Consider the following 16,577-nt stretch of genomic DNA (forward strand, 5'->3'; position numbering starts at 1 on the left):
ATTTAGGTTGCTTCCATGACCTGGCTATTGTAAATAGTGCTGAAATGAACATTGGGGTGCATGTGTCTTTGAATTATGGTTTTCTCTTGGTATATGCCCAGTAGTGGGATGGCTGGATCATATGGTAATTCTATTTTTAGTTTTTTAAGGAACCTCCATACTGTTCTCCATAGTGGCTGTATCAATTTACATTCCCACCAACAGTGCAAGAGGGTTTCCTCTTCTCCACACCCTCTCCAGCATTTGTTGTTTGTAGGTTTTCTGATGATGCCCATTCTAACTGGTGTGAGGTGATACCTCATTATAGTTTTGATTTGCATTTCTCTAATAATTAGTGATGTTGAGCAGCTTTTCATGTGCTTTTTGGCCATCTGTATGTCTTCTTTGGAGAAATGTCTATTTAGGTCTTCTGCCCATTTTTGGATTGGGTTGTAAAACCATATTTTTAATGTTACTAGATTGACTATGGATGCTAATGAGAACTCAGTGGTATGGGGAGAGGGGAAATGTGGTGAAGAAAACTGGGAGGAGAGGAAGTGAAAGGAAAGAATGTGGGTGACAGTAGAAAGGGGAGTGTTTGGGGAAGTGAGAACTGGAGTCCATGACGGCCCTCATCCCAGGCCACAGAAAGATGTCCACGCCTTCTGCTCTAAAGGCTTTTCATATAAATCTCCCTCCATTCAGAAAGTTCTGATCTCAGGTTGCTACTTCCATAGCTGAAATCTTACTGCCAAAATCAGTCCTGAGAAAGGTACTAATTTTAGTTTCTCCTGCTTCATCATAATAATCTTTATCTCATTGAGGGCTAAATGAGATATTTGTTACATTTGCACAATGGCTGGCACTGAATAAGTTTCGATAGTTAACTGTCATGAAGTGATGAGGTCAACTTTTATTTAATAGATGAGAAATCAGAGGTTTAAAATGGTTATGTTTTATAGATTATAACTGAAGAGCTATGTTAAACCTGGCCTCCTGACCCATCTCCCATGCTCTTTCCTACTAAGTTATATTCACCTTGGAGTCAGGTAGCTTTCTGATCTTCCCAAAGGCTGAAAACAAACACTGATGTGCAGAAGTTAAATGTTTGCAGGATTTTCCATGAAAACCATCTTCACAGTTCAGGTATATTATCTGGTTTTCATTTTTTTCCATTTTCCATTTCAGAGGACTTTAAATGTGTGCAGTAGTATAAGATGATGTCTGGGTTATTTAAGTCCTTGGGAGAAATAGGTTGCAAGAGAGTGGGGGAAGTATGCTTAAATTAAGTGTAAAAATATTCTCACACAGTGCCATTAGCCTTGCAGGGCCCGTCAACCTCCAGTTCACTCTTGCCTCGTGTCAGATGTGTTGGAAGGCTTTGACAAACAGTTGATATGCCAGAGACAGCTAAAAGCCTCAGAGAGGTACATAGAGACGTAAATCTATCATCTAAATAAATTCCACTAGTGGCAGGTGTCTCAGAACTCTAACTCACCGTGATGTGGGCACATGGGTTTTGTTAACCAGAAACAGCATTTTAACACTGACAGCTTCTAAAAAAGACAGCTCTAGATAGGAATTTACTATCTGCAGAACTGCAAACTAATCTTGCCTTCAGATGAAAAGATTGCAGTGCAGCTCACTTTATAAGAGCGGAGAAAGATGTCATTGTTGCGTTTATTCCCTAACATCTGAATCTTTTAATGCATAAGCAATTTTTATATCCACTGTCCTTGAAACTTGACCAGAATGAAAACTTTGGTTAGGGAAAGTTATGTACAATTAAGGTTTGACCACTTTATTTTTATGCTTGTGAGCAAGTCTTGGAAAAGTCCGCAGTAATCTTTTTTGAGGTTTATTGGTTTTTAAAAATGCTTTTATACATTTCTTTTTATCTCTATTTTCTTTTTTCTTTTTTATGGAAAGGCATTTTATTTTAAATACAGCAGTGTGTACATGTCAATCCCACACTCCCAGTCTATCCCTACCCACCACCCACCCTCCACCACCCTTTCCTCCTGGTAACCATAAGTTTGTTCTCTAAGTCTGTGAGTCTGTTTCTGTTTTGTAACTAAGTTCATTTGTATCATGTTTTTTAGGTTCCACATATAAGCGATTATAACCTTTATATTATAAAACAATTCTGGTTCTTTTGAAGCATGCCAGGCACTGTATTAAACTCAATATTAACATTTCACCTGTCCACCCTTTGTAATTTTATTTATTTGAGAATAACCTTAAAAGGCCAGATCATTGTAGTTAGTAGTTTTGCCGAGACTTCTGTGGCTGTTGTCTAAGGCATTGGTGAGTGAGCCTAGCTGACCATCTAGTGTCGACATGTAGACACAACCTTGTCGCCTCTGTATGTCAGAACACATGTTATCTTCTACATGGAGACGTATGTGCTCTATTGCTTCTCATGAATTTGGGAGTTTACAGAGGTCTTAGAACCTCTGACAAAATCTTCTACCATATATGGTGAATGGGTGATTTGCATCCTTGAGAATGATGGTCTCCTTCCTTTTTATATATGAGGTGGTCAACAGAATCCCCCCTTTCTTGAGCAAAGGAAGGGATATGAAACAATTTTCTCCTCAAGCACCCTGGAGGAAAGCACCCCAGCTCTGATGGGTGAGCGTGATATGGACTGAGCAGATGGTCAGCCGAACAACTCTACATTCAGGTGCCTTGTCAGTGTCCCCCAAAATAGATCCCAGAGCTTAGCTCTTTGCACGTAGGAAGTTAGTTGTAATTCTTTCTGTGTATGCTGAATTTTTTAATACTTTAGTAAAAGATTCAGCTGACCTGTTCAGTTGGTTTGACCTGACTTATCGGGATGGATAAGCTAGCTGCTGGAGAAATTAAAGAGATAACCTTTCTCTTAGATATTTTATTTAGTCTTTTTGAAAGTTTTTTATTTGGGGGATAAATTAACTCTTGGGGGCAGTGATTTGTCCTGTTAGTATTCTTAAAATAAGTCAACCCTCACTTGTCCCCACTCATGGAAATGTGCAGTCAGCAACACAGCCTGTGGGATGGAACCGACATCTACCATGTGTGTGCCCCGCACTGGGTGCTGTGCCACTGCCATCATGTGCCTCACCCTTGTGGTCCTCAACAGTTCTGAATGTGTTTAGGATTTCAGTTCCCTCTTTGCCATGCCTGTTGTGGGCACCCTACTGAAACGAAAAACAGTAAAAACAGCAACGACAAAAGCCCAAAGTTCTTGCTTTTGTAACATTTTATGCTAAGCATTATTCCAGCCCATTTTTACTGGAAATGCAGATGGTTTTAAGGAAATTGAGATATATGACTATTCATTTAAGATATACATGTGGGAAGTGGTTGAGCTGGGATTAAATTGATCTGTATCACACTAAAGCCCTTGCTGTTTGCCCTAAAATTCATTAATGTCTGGCATATTAGACTTTTGAAACTTAGCATATACTGAATTTTTTAGGGTAGGCTGGGAATGTAGACACAGAACTACACCAGCAATAATAATGAAGGCTCACTGTGAAAACTGCAGTTCAGTAGGAAGGAGACAGTTGTGTGGGCACCCCACCCCCCAAATCTTGTTTAAGTTGGTTCTCATCCTAGATGGGGATAGTCAGCATCAGCTCCAGGATGGGGACACAATAGCCTGAGCTCCTGCTGGAGTCTAATATCCATGGATTTTTTCCTCAGATAAAATGTCACCTGTCATTTTTCCCTGGAACTTTGGGACTTTGTGTTCAGTTATTTTAAGATTTGTTTGTTGCCCTAATGTGTGGTTAAAGCTACTTCTTTTTATTTCATTCATTCATTTATTTATTTATTTTTGGCTGCGTTGGGTCTTCGTCGCTTCGCGCAGCCTTTCTCTAGGTGTGGTGAGCGGGGGCTACTCTTTGTTGCGGTGCGCGGGCTTCTCATTGCGGTGGCTTCTCTTGTTGCGGAGCACGGGCTCTAGGCGCACGGGCTTCAGTAGTTATGGCACGTGGGCTTCAGTAGTTGTGGCTTGCAGGCTCTAGAGTGCAGGCTCAGTAGTTGTGGCACACGGGCTTAGTTGCTCTGCAGCATGTGGGATCTTCCCGGACCAGGGCTTGAACCCGTGTCCCCTGCATTGGCAGGCGGATTCTTAACCACTGTGCCACCAGGGAAGTCCCAAGCTACTTCTTTGGACTAGTGTACTTTCCCTATCCTGGAATTTCTCTTTTCTTTTGTAATTGAGCCTAACATATATCCTATTATAGCCTGACAAATTGTGATTGGAATCAAAATCTTTCCAAGGTGCATTGAGTTAATGGTTTTGGTACATCCTGGGGTCAGCTCTCGTAGCATGGAGGCATTTTAATGGGACTTTCAGAAGTCGAGCAGTTAATCCTGCCGCACAGCACAGGCCAGAGGCTTGTTTCCTGGGGAATCCACTTTGTATCTGTCAGCCTGACCCCTGCCTTCTGGCAGCACATCAAAGCAGCTGAACATTTTGAGTTTTGGTGCAACTATCACTCATTCATCAAAGTTCTGTCTGGGTGATATATGTTTTTGAAAACAGATGTGGAAACTGAGGTGACAGACATTGAGAATGGACCTGTTGTTGAGGCTCATATTGTCACACATGCTGTAGGAAGACAGGTTGTTAGCATTCAGAGTGGAACACCTACAATCTGGTGAATTCAACATGTTGGTTGCATAGCTCAGCTCTTGGATTAGTCTTTGTGGTTTGATTTGCATTGCTTTGGAGGTAATTAAAAGCTGTCCTCACCCCCACCCCCTGTGCGTGCGCTAAAAATTAGTAAACATGAAACAGGGTAGCTTACTGTATTTTAGTGTTAGCAAGATATACCAATGTTCTTGTGTTGAATATTCTTTTTCATTTTGGCTGCTCTGTGCCAGGCATTATCTAGGTGATCCTACAATAACTCTTTGAGGTTGATATCATTGTTTCCATTTTATATTTGATAAAACCGAGGCTAAGAGGAGTTTGGTTATTTGAGTGTGTTCAGCCACTCAGCTTAATCCCAACCACTGTGCTGCCTGTACTGCTTCTGGAATGTGATGTGGTGCAAAAGTACCAAATGGAGAAAACGATGCTCTGTGACTCACAGGAACACCTTTAAACGGCATCACGACTCCTGAGTCTCTCATCGCTGTGCCCTGGACCCCAGCTGTATGAGAAGTCAGCTCATCAAGGCAACACAGGGTGTGGTCCACATTTTCAGCCAGACCAGTCACTCTAGGGAGAAAAGCATCTGTACTCAGTGTTCATTTCTGTATCTTGGTCAAATGTCATCCTGAGCCATGGCAGCACGTAGGCACGTTCTCACCTTGGGTTTCTCAGGTTCTAAGTAGATACTTGGGCTCAGGGACATCTGAGTATGTTTAGTAGAGTTAAAGGAAGAAAAAAGGTCTTCAACAGGCCTGTTTAATCCATGTCACTAATAATTTTTTCATAACCATGCTTTGATGAGGAGGAAATTTAAGAGAAATTATGCATACAGAATGTTTCCCAATTATTATTTTTTTTAATGAACAGGGAAATGACTTGAATGCCATATTGTGCTTGCCTGTGGATGGCAGGATATTGGGTGATTAAAAATAATTTTATACATACTATTGTGTACTTTGGAGCTTTTCTGCAAGAAGCTTTGTATTGCTTGTAAAAAATCAAAGGAAAAAAAGTACAATATAAAATTAGGGAAAATGTTATTTGAACACCTTGGTCTTTTATATGGATTTTGTCTAGTGACCCCAGTAGGAGGGGTATGGGACCAGCTTACGGCAGAGAGAGTGTTCATTGGTTTCCTCCCTTTGTCTTCAACACAGACACCCTGAGTCCCCCCTCCCTCCCTCCCTCCCTCCCTCCCTCTCTCCCTCTCTCTCTCTCTCTCTCTCTCTCTCTCTCTCTCTCTGTCTCTGTCTCTGTCTCTCTCTTTCAATTCTGGACACATTTTTTTCTTAGTAATGTTCAGAATTCCATATTCATTTTCTCCTTAATGGTTCAATATGGAAGGTTCTCTTCTGATGTCTTTGGTAGTAATTTTCAGGGAATCCTTGTTTTGCTTGCTAACTAAGACCAATATCTGTATTTTAAATTATTTTCATCTGTCATTTTAAAAGTATGTAGCTTAAGTAAGTCGAATATAAATTGCCTTCACCCTTTTCTAGAGGTTCCATATGCAAACAATAAATTTAAAATGTACTGAAATTTCTTTTATTACTTACTATGTTCTTAGTATCCTGAGGTCAATGTATTCTTTTCTGTCAAACCTAATTTCTATGTGTGTTGGCGGTCCCCAAACCACTCCCAGGTTCGGTGATTCACGAGAACTCACAGCACTCAGCATACAGTTGTTCTCACAGCTGTGATTACACCAAGTAAACTCAGCAAAGGGAAAAAAAGGCACATGGGGCGGAGACTGGAGGAAACCAGCTGCAAGCTTCCAGAGTTCTCACCCAGGGAGGCACACAGTGCTCCTTAATTCCCCCTGGAATGAGTTATGACAATACATGTAGAATGTTGCCAACCAGAGAGGCTCGTTAGAGAGTCGGTGCCCAGAGTTTTTACTCGAAACTGATCACATAGGCACCCTCTGCCTAGCACGTATCACAATTCCAGAATCCCAGAAGGGAAGCAATTGTTCAGCATAAACCATATTGTTTGTACTGTGCAGTCTAGGCACCGTGAGCCATTCTTTTCAGGAGATGGAGGGAATTCTCCCGAAATTCAAGTTCCCAGACACCTTCCAGGGGCCAACCTTGTCAGCAGGACTCTCAAAGGATAGCAGTCACAGGCCTGTTATGTTAGTTCCTTTCTGCACAACATGCAGTAGAAAGCTAGAATATCCATTTATACCAAAGGCAAAAATAAGTTTGCTGGAGCAAAGAATATGTGCATTAACCTCTTTAAGAGTGACTTTGGACATCTTCCCTCTAGCTCACTTTTCACCTCTGTAAAATGCGCGAGTACTTTGCACTTTAGAATTCTGTGATCCTCTATGTTTTCTAATACTTTATACATCAGTGATTCTCAGACTGGGGTCCATGTACCCTAGGGTTATGTGAGCACTGTCTCAGAGGTACAATGCAGTGATAGTTCTTTGAGGATGAACTTCCAGATCCTGGACTTTTGTACATCCTGTTTCCTCATATTGGTGTGAAGGAGAGAGAACCTTGGAAGGAGCTTCTGGTTCTCCTTTCTCACCACCCCTTTTGCTTTACAGAATAAATGAATTACTCTCAGATAGGTGAACAAAGGGGCCGATTCTGAGGGCAAGTGTTCAGAGACCAAAGCAAAGACAGATTAGGTAATAAATACTGAAGAGAATAGCACATTATTTCGCTTAGGTCATAAATTTATTGCAAAGGTTGTGACGTTATCTACTAGCTGCTCACTGAAATCCATGGTCTTCTCTTCCTTGGGCCACAGCTAGTCCACGTCACAGCCTCCCTTGCAGGAAGGAGCTCAGCCAAAGGTATGGGAGGAAAATGATGGGTGACTCCCAGGCTTGGCTTCTAAATACCCCCATCTGTCCTCCTCCTTACTGTTTTCTGGAAAGGAGTTGACCCAGAGAGAGACCCCGGAACCCAAACGTTGAGATGGCAGCGCTTTTGTCCCTAAATGACTGTGGAGGAATGTTAGCCCAGTGAACTGTTTTCCAGCCCAATACTGTTATGTGAGCCAGAAACAAATTCCTGTTACGTTTAAGTCATTATATCGTTGGACCTATATTTTACCCTAATACACTCAAGATTGCCTCTTAGAATTAGAATTCAGAAATGAGGTGCTTGATATGGGGATGCATATTAATACATTTATTTTATTTTAAAAAATGAATTCAGTCTTTTTCTGATAGAAACTAAATCTGTTTTGGCAGATTGGTTTGATAACAAGGACCACCTTTGTCTGTCAGGTTATATATATGGCTGACATTTCACATAAATTTGGCTTCATTTGCAGTCCCAAAGTTTGACAAATATACTTAAAGCACGCATATAATTATATCCTGGAATTCTATGCTGGAAAAGGTTTCCTTTACTTTTTTTTTTCCAATCTTAAAATTAAAAAATAAAATTTATAAGGGTTAACTTTAACATATGCAAGGAAAGGTACAGTTTTCCAAAACTCTTTTGGGGGAATTGTAAGCAAAAACAATTGAAGACTGCTGGTATATAGAAGAGGACTGTTAGCAAGTAGTTTAAATGAGTCTTGATTGATCTGATTAAGCAACAGACAGTTAGTTATTCACTTGTGTAAATGAGCTAAACCTAAAGCAAACAACAGAGACTAATGCTGCAGCTTGAACAACTTGTACTCTTGCAAGTCTTCCAAATTACCCTCTTAAAATATTTGTATAGATATCATCAGGCAGGTGAATGGAAAGGTTGAGTAAGTGAGCTTCCTGTAAGAAAAGTGTATGCATAGGGGGATTACTTCACTTACTGTGCCAGTAAACCTGAAAGTTTATTGTTCCCTCTCCTTTCCTGAATCTCTTTTATGTACTGAGGAGACACATAGGTATGGGATGAACCTCGGGACCTGGGCCAAGTGTTTGTAGGAAAGAAATTGAAGGATAACTAGGTGACTAAAGTGCTAAGGGAAGGACTTAGTCTAACAGAATGCAATTTCCTAAATTTATGATTTGGCAAGCTTGGCACCTGTAGGGTTTTAAATAACTTCAGGGAAACATTCCTACTTGTGCCCCATACAGCATGTCAAAGTCACTGCAAGCAAGGAACAGCAGAGTGCAGCCTGAGCATTTGTCCTGCTGGTGGATCAGCTCTAAAGGATCAGAGGCACTCATCACATCTCACAGGAGGCACTACCCCGTTGACTAAAAGTGCTCCGGGAGTGTGTCTCTGGCATCCATCCACTCTGAAAATGCTGGCAGTCATAAATGCCAGAGTCACACCTGGCATTGCTGTTGAAAAACACTGAACACCCCATGGGTCCACAGCCTGAAGGGGTTAGGGGGAAATCTGGGAAGTAGAATAACTGCTCTGCATGAGGAAGTATGAAGACAGACCTCTTCGAGTTGATGGAAGGTATCCTCTGTGTTTCCAGCATCTGCAAAACAAGTATCTAAAACACTGGAGAGGAGTTCAGAGGGGCAAACAGTGGAAGGTAGGCCAGGGGCTAGTAAGGAATGGCATGTGTTACCTCAGAAACTCAAGGGAACGGGGTGAACATCCCCTGTTTCTCACACTTCTTTAGAAACCGTGTGAGAGCAGGAACCCAGAGAGCTAATTGCTGGCTAAAGGGGCTTTGTGGGAGGTATTTGGGGGACGATGTTTAAACGTTGGGTGCCTTCCACTTGGCCTGGCCTACGGCCCTGTGAATGGCATCAAGGTGGCTCTGGGGATGGAGTCATCACAGTTACACTCCTGAGACCTCCTTCTGGAGACTCTGTGATTCCTCCAGGGCAGACACCACCGTGATCTTCAGCTTTGTATCACCAGAGCCTCATGTGGGGCCAGAGTCTATACCCAGAAAACGTTTAAACGATGAATGAATGGACCAGTTATAAGGTTTCCCTCCAACCTTGCCCACTAAAATGGCACAAAGGGAGGGACTCAGACCAACATTCCATTAGGACTGGTGTGTGCTCACCTGAGTTTCATTTCAGCCTCCCTAGCAGGTGAGATTCAGGAGGAGTCAGGAGGAGAACCCAGTCAGGCATTGTCACTGACACCGTGATCAAGATAGACACTGGAGGCATCCCATTTAGAGCGACTCCGCACACCCACACTGAGTCTTCCAGAGCCTTGCACTTGAGTCCTCTCTGAGGGTGATGATGGAAAGGATAGTACTTGTTGTGTAGCCATTCGCAGAGACAGAGCTCTGACTGCTTCCTGCCTGTGGGACCGAGTGGGCCTCCATAGGGCTTCGGGCAGTCCTTTTCCTGAAAAAGTCAGCCCCGCTACTGCAGGCAGCCTTGTCTGCTGACTTGACACTTCATCTTGAGACTGCTGGGTTGTCACGCTTGGCTCTGGAACTCACACTGCTTTAAAGCTGCTTGCTTGAGGGCAGGAAGATCTACAGGGGATAAAAAATGAAATGGGCAATTTTGCCAAGGATTTGCAGTAGCAAAACAGAGAGCTGACAATAGGAACATTCATTCTATTCAACAGAATGAGTGATCATGTTGTGTGCAATAAAAGGAAAGTGTCAGAGTTAGGAGAAATGATAAAATAGAGCACCAACCATTAAGTGTTCCTTCCTTATTTAATATTTATATTCCTAGCCATTGTTAGGGTTCCATCTCAAGCAGGGATGAGACCTGACTGAAGTTCCCTATTGTCTGTTTTCCTGAAGAAGTGCTGCACAGTATTTAATAATTTATCAAATAAGTAGAGTTCTCTCAGTTCAGCAGTCAATATGTACTCGACAGTTCAGGAACATTTCCCCCCGTTCCGAGTTGGTATTTTGTACATATGTTTGTATGTGTGTATTTTATATAAAACACACACATATAAAATATATTTAGTGGGCTTCCCTGGTGGCGCAGTGGTTGAGAGTCCGCCTGCCGATGCAGGGGACACAGGTTCGTGCCCCGGTCCGGGAAGATCCCACATGCCACGGAGCGGCTGGGCCTGTGAGCCATGGCCGCTGAGCCCGCGCGTCCGGCGCCTGTGCTCTGCAACGGAAGAGGCCACAACAGCGAGAGGCCTGCGTACCGCAAAAAAAAAAAAAAAAAAAATATATATATATATATATATATATACATATACATATACATATATATATATTTAGTATGTGTGGATGTATGCATTTGCGTATGTCAGGGGAGAGAGGAGTTGATGTTTACTCTGGCTCTGTCTTAACTTTAGCTCAAGATCATCAGAAAGCCTAGATGAGCCTTTCTATGCAAAGGGCAGAACATCAGGAGGGATCTTGTCCTGGTTCTGCTGTTGGCTACGAAACCTTAGGCAGGGAATTTAATCTCCAGGTGTCTAATATTTGCTACCTGTAAAATGAGATAATCATACCTAACATCCAGAGACATAACGAATCATGAGTTACTGCATGTAAAGTGCCTGAGGCAAATGGAAGTTAACGTTCTTTGTGAGACAGGGCGGTAGCATTTAAACAGTAAAACTGTGGGACAGTTTGTGTTCCTTCTACATCATCCCTTCTCTCAAAAGAAAGATAGGGAGTTCTCTCCACCGTACCTCTATGAGAATTTGGGTCCAGATCCTTAAGAGGATTTTTGTTTAGGAGAGGATTGAAAGAGTAAAAGCATTATATGAAGAGAAGACTAAAAAGCTACGAAGAATTGTAGAAAGGATTCAACTGGTAGCGCATGGTGTGCAGGGGCAGAGGGCTACTCAGATTATCACCTTTAGATCCCTGCCATCAAGTGCCTAGAGGAGACAAGACTCTGAGGGACCAAGTATGTGCTGCCATAGAACATTTTAGTGAAGATAAGGAGTTGAATGGAGGTGGTTGGTTGCTTCTAATGCCCTGGGGAACTTAGGGAAAGAAAATAAGGAGCCTGGGGCTTTTAATTTAATGTAAGTGGTAATGACCTGTGCTGCTGCTGGCTGAAGCTCTAGGAGCCTCTGCGTGGTGTCACCATCTCTCCGTTCCCATCTGTGAAAACGGCGTGGTTCAGATAGGGGCGCTGCCCCGGCCCGGGGCCCAGATTAAAGACCTGCAGCAGAGTCACAGCCAGCATTCAACATGAGCAAGAAACAAACATTTCATGAGGCTCTGGAGATTGTTGCTGCTGGAGCATGAAAGATGACTAATAGAAAGTCTGTTAACATATTCTTTTGGAAAATGCTCATCTAGTGTCCGATATCAGGGCCCACTATTCTCATAGCTTGTTCTTTAAAAACCGTTCCAAGCACTAAGTTCTCATGCAGGTCTCCATTGACCCTTTATGAAGCAACTACCATAAATGTTACCCAGGGCCATGACTCTTCCACTTATGAGCTGTGTGATCTTGGTGAAGTCCCTGAACTGCTCTGTGCCTCTGTTTCTACATCTATAAAATAGAAATATTACTATTGCCTATCTCATGGAGTTCAGAGGAATAAATTAAGTAAATAACGAATAGTATATGTATTACCCTCAAAGCAGTATCCAACATGTAGTAAATATTTATTAAATTTATTTATAAATATTTAATGAGTGTTTACCTTCTTCCGGGTCCTGAGCCGTTACTTATAAGGGCTTATATGTAAGGGCTTATAAGGATGAACCAGAACATATTGGTTCCAATGTTCTTGGAGCTCTTAGGTCTAGGAAGAGAGATATATTTAAAAATGACTGTTTATGAAAAGGAATTGTCCCATGACAATGTCCATCAGGGAGACTAACCTAATTTGGAGCGTCAAGAGTGGATGACCCTGAAGGAATGACATTTAAGAACTAAAACGTGAGAGAGGTGCAGCCAAGATGAAGGTAGGGATGGTGGGGGGAAGTTATGCAAGTTAAGGGAGTGGTATATTCAAGGTCCTTGAGGCTGGAAGAAACGAGGTGCGTCAGAGAAGAGAAAGGAACCAGTGGGGCAGGAGCAGCGGAGGACAGCTCTGAGCCGCGTGGCAGAGGAGAGAGCGTTGCCTTTGGGGGCGTCTCAGCCCTGGGTGTGTGATTGTGGGCAAGCTCATCTGCTTCAGGCCTCAGTTTCCTTATTTCTAAGGTAAACGATCCTTTCAGTTCTAAAATTCTTATTCTGGGATTTTTCTCACCTTTTCCTGGTTCCAAAAGAGCCAGTGAGGCTGTGCTGGAAGTTGTTTCTAATCAAGTCTAGTTGTGTAGGGTGAACTATGGGGAACAACCAGAAAGGGGGGAGGGTAGGCTCTTTCTGGTCTGATGCTTAACCTGACTTTTATGTTGTAAAATGCAGAGTCCTGACGGCTGACCCTCCAGCAGCTTTGGGTCCTTGGTTGGCAGGTGCCTCTAGCCCCTGCTAGAGGCAGAAAGGCAGGAGTCACGCTTACGCTCCCACTTCCTCCTCTGCTCGTAGGAGTGTGGGCTTAAAAATTTTTTTTCTGTTGCGTTTTTCTTCTCAGACTGCATGGTGAGATAATTTTAGCATTTATAGAAAATGGTGCTCCCCGCTGGGCTTATACATTAACCCCTCCTAAAGTGAATGGAGCATGCAGTGGAGGAACTTCATTCTTTCCTCTTTTTCTTTCTTTTATTACTTTTCATTTAAAAAAGTTATTCACATTTAGTACATTTGAACCCAAGAGCAAGCAGAAAAGTTTTAAAAATTGGTAGATATTTCTGTATCTTAAAACTCCACTGGCCTAATTGTGAATTTCTGAGTTAGGCCACACAAGATTTTTCATTGTGTGTCCTCTGACCTACATTGATTGCTGCAACACCAGCATCAGAATAGTTATTATTCTGTTGAGTAAATATGCCTCTGTCACAGATGGGAACAATTTTAGCCACAGTCTGTGCTGTGTGTCTCAGTGGAAACTTTATAGAAAAGTGAGGCTGGGGGAGATGGGAAAGTTGGGAGAATACACTTTGGAAGAGGCTGCTCTGAGAAGGATGCCCACCCTGCTTCTCAGCTCCAGTCCCTCCCTGAGCCAGCTGCCACTCTGCCCTTGGGAAGTAAATGTTGCACTGGGCACTGCCCTCTTCAGCCCTTGCTCCTGACCGAGGTGCTGTCAGAGTGCTCTTCACTTTTGATAACTGTAGCTGCTACCAGAAGACCCCTGGGATCATGAACTACAGGATCAACTGGCAGGCACTTTTGAACTGATGCCCACGTTCCCGCATATCCTTCCTAAGAGCATGTACAAGGATAATCCACACTTTTCCCTGAAGTCGATCTGCTCAAGAACACACCGGCTGTCTACAGGTCTACAGAGTCTCCTGTCCTCCTCCCCCTCACAGCCCATCTCCCACTTGGCTCGTGTCTGTCTCTGATCTTACCGTGGTGCCCTGCTTGTGTCGGAAGACCTCTGGCACGTAAAACAGAGGAATGATGCAAAACGCTGGTCTTAGTGAAGTTGAAAAAGGGAATGAATGTAATGACTGAGTAGCAGGTACTTATTTGCAACTCAGGTGGCTCCTTTTCATTCCTTTTGGCAAAACTGAAGGACTACCCAAAGGAAGTCCGCTGATAGATAGCGATGGATGGTAGTTGAGAAAGTTCAAAAGAACTGAGAAACATTGCTGCAACAGAGCTCCTCCAATCCTATCCGCTTATTAATGTGAATTATTTTTTAAGGAAAAATATAATTAAAATGACACTGGAACTATATCACTAGCAGTGTGTGACATTATCTGTATTTATACAAGCTACTTTAGAAAAATCTTTGTCGGCGGCCCGCCCTCGCCGTGAGGAGGAGGTGGGAGGAGGAAGCGGCTGGGGAGATCAGCCGTGAGCTGGAGCGCGGAGCCTGAGTGAGGGAGCAGAGCCGCCAGCGTGCCCGCTGCCGCCGCCTCCCCTCCAGAAAGAACAGCAGGAAGCAGTTGAACATATTGATGAAGTACAAAATGAAATAGACAGACTTAACGAACAAGCCAGTGAGGAGATTCTGAAAGTAGAACAGAAATATAACAAACTCCGCCAACCAATTTTTTAAAAGAGGTCGGAATTGATCGCCCAAATCCCAAATTTTGGGGGAGCAACGTTTGCTAACCATCCACAAGTGTCTGCACTGCTTGGGGAGGAGGACAAAGAGGCGCTGCATTATTTGACAAGAGTCGAAGTGACAGAATTTGAAGATATTAAGTCAGGTTACAGGATAGATTATTATTTTGATGAAAACCCTTACTTCGAAAATAAAGTTCTCTCCAAAGAATTTCATCTGAATGAGAGTGGTGATCCATCTTCAAAGTCCACTGAAATCAAATGGAAATCCGGAAAGGATTTGACAAAACGTTCAAGTCAAACGCAGAATAAAGCCAGCAGGAAGAGACAGCATGAGGACCCAGAAAGCTTCTTCACCTGGTTTACCGATCATTCTGATGCAGGTGCAGATGAGTTAGGAGAGGTCATCAAAGATGATATTTGGCCAAATCCATTACAGTACTACTTGGTCCCGGACATGGATGATGAGGAAGGGGAAGGAGAAGATGATGATGATGATGATGAAGAGGAAGAAGGATTGGAAGATATTGATGAAGAAGGGGGTGAGGATGAAGGTGAAGAAGATGCAGATGATGATGAGGGGGAGGGAGGAGAGGAAGATGAGGAGAAGATGACTAATGGAACACTGATGGATTCCAACCTTCCTGTTTTAATTTTCTCCAGTCCCCGGGAGCAAGTTGCAGTCTTTTTTTTCTTTTTTTCCTCCTTCTCCTCTTGTGCTCAGTTGCCCTGTTTCTGAGGTCTCTTTTCTCCTTTATACCGTGGCTCACAACTTATTTTGGGGGGAAATACCTTGAGCAGAATTCAGTGGGAAAAGAATCTCTACCACTTTCTGTTCCAAATTCATTTTTATCCCTTCCTGTCTCAACAAAAACTTTATGGAATCAACACCACCATACTCTGGGGGAAAAAAGAAAAACCTTCTGCTCCCTTACCTCTGCTGGAAGCTGGAGGGTACTAGGCCCCTGTGTAGTAGTGCATAGAATTCTAGCTTTTTTCCTCCTTTCTCTGTATATTGGGCTCAGAGATTACACTGTGTCTCTATGTGAATATGGACAGTTAGCATTTACCAACATGTATCTGTCTACTTTCTCTTGTTTAAAAAAAGAAAAAAAAAACCTTAGGGCTTCCCTGGTGGTGCAGTGGTTGAGAATCTGCCTGCCAATGCAGGGGACACGGGTTCGAGCCCTGGTCTGGGAAGATCCCACATGCCACAGAGAAACTGGGCCCGTGAGCCATGGCCACTGGGCCCGCGCATCCAGAGCCTGTGCTCCACAACAAGAGAGGCCCGCGCACCGCGATGAAGAGTGGCCCCCGCTTGCCACACTAGAGAAAGCCCTAGCACAGAAACGAAGACCAAACACAGCCATAAATAAATTAATTAATTAATTAAAAAAAAAAACTTTAAAAAATGGGGTTATAGAAGGTCAGCAAAGGGTGGGTTTGAGATGTTTGGGTGGGTTAAGTGGGCATTTTGACAACATGGCTTCTCCTTTGGCATGTTTAATTGTGATGTTTAATGGACATCCTTGCAGTTTAAGATGACACTTGTTTTTTTTGTTTGTTTGTTTTTTGCGGTACGCGGGCCTCCCACTGTTGTGGCCTCTTCCGTTGCGGAGCACAGGCTCTGGACGTGCAGGTTCAGTGGCCATGGCTCACGGGCCCAGCCGCTCCGCGGCATGTGGGATCTTCCCAGACCGGGGCATGAACCCGTGTCCCCTGCATCGGCAGGCGGACTCTCAACCACTGCGCCACCAGGGAAGCCCAAGGGAAAACAGTTTGACATGAGTTAACAACCAAAACAGGAAGAAAAAGAAAAATACTGGAGTTATTAAAATTTCAGATTATAAAAATTAAAGTGGGAAAAAGTTACTATTTTTCTTCAAAATAATGTTTCTAATTTAACATACTTTAAAGTGTTTTGTGGGTTGAATAATTTAAACAATATCATGGCCTCTTCACAGGTTTATTATTTTTCATAGTCACCGGAATTCATCATATATTCCTCTGTAGCACATTTAAAGGAAAAATCATATGCAGGGAATCATAGTGGCT

General features: G+C 43.0%; 2 protein-coding genes across 3 annotated transcripts in view; both read left to right on the plus strand.

Annotated features, from left to right (window-relative positions):
• Positions 1-16,577, plus strand: part of KDM4C (lysine demethylase 4C) — a 412,581-nt gene that overhangs the window by 285,525 nt on the left and 110,479 nt on the right. The window lies entirely within an intron of this gene.
• Positions 8,976-15,645, plus strand: LOC137228270 (protein SET-like). The gene is given in 2 exon segments (XM_067745432.1): positions 8,976-9,006; positions 14,345-15,645. Coding segments are annotated over 2 exon segments (948 nt in total). The 3' UTR covers positions 15,262-15,645.

This window comes from Pseudorca crassidens, chromosome 7, assembly GCF_039906515.1.
Source record: "Pseudorca crassidens isolate mPseCra1 chromosome 7, mPseCra1.hap1, whole genome shotgun sequence".
Classification (NCBI taxonomy): domain Eukaryota; kingdom Metazoa; phylum Chordata; class Mammalia; order Artiodactyla; family Delphinidae; genus Pseudorca; species Pseudorca crassidens.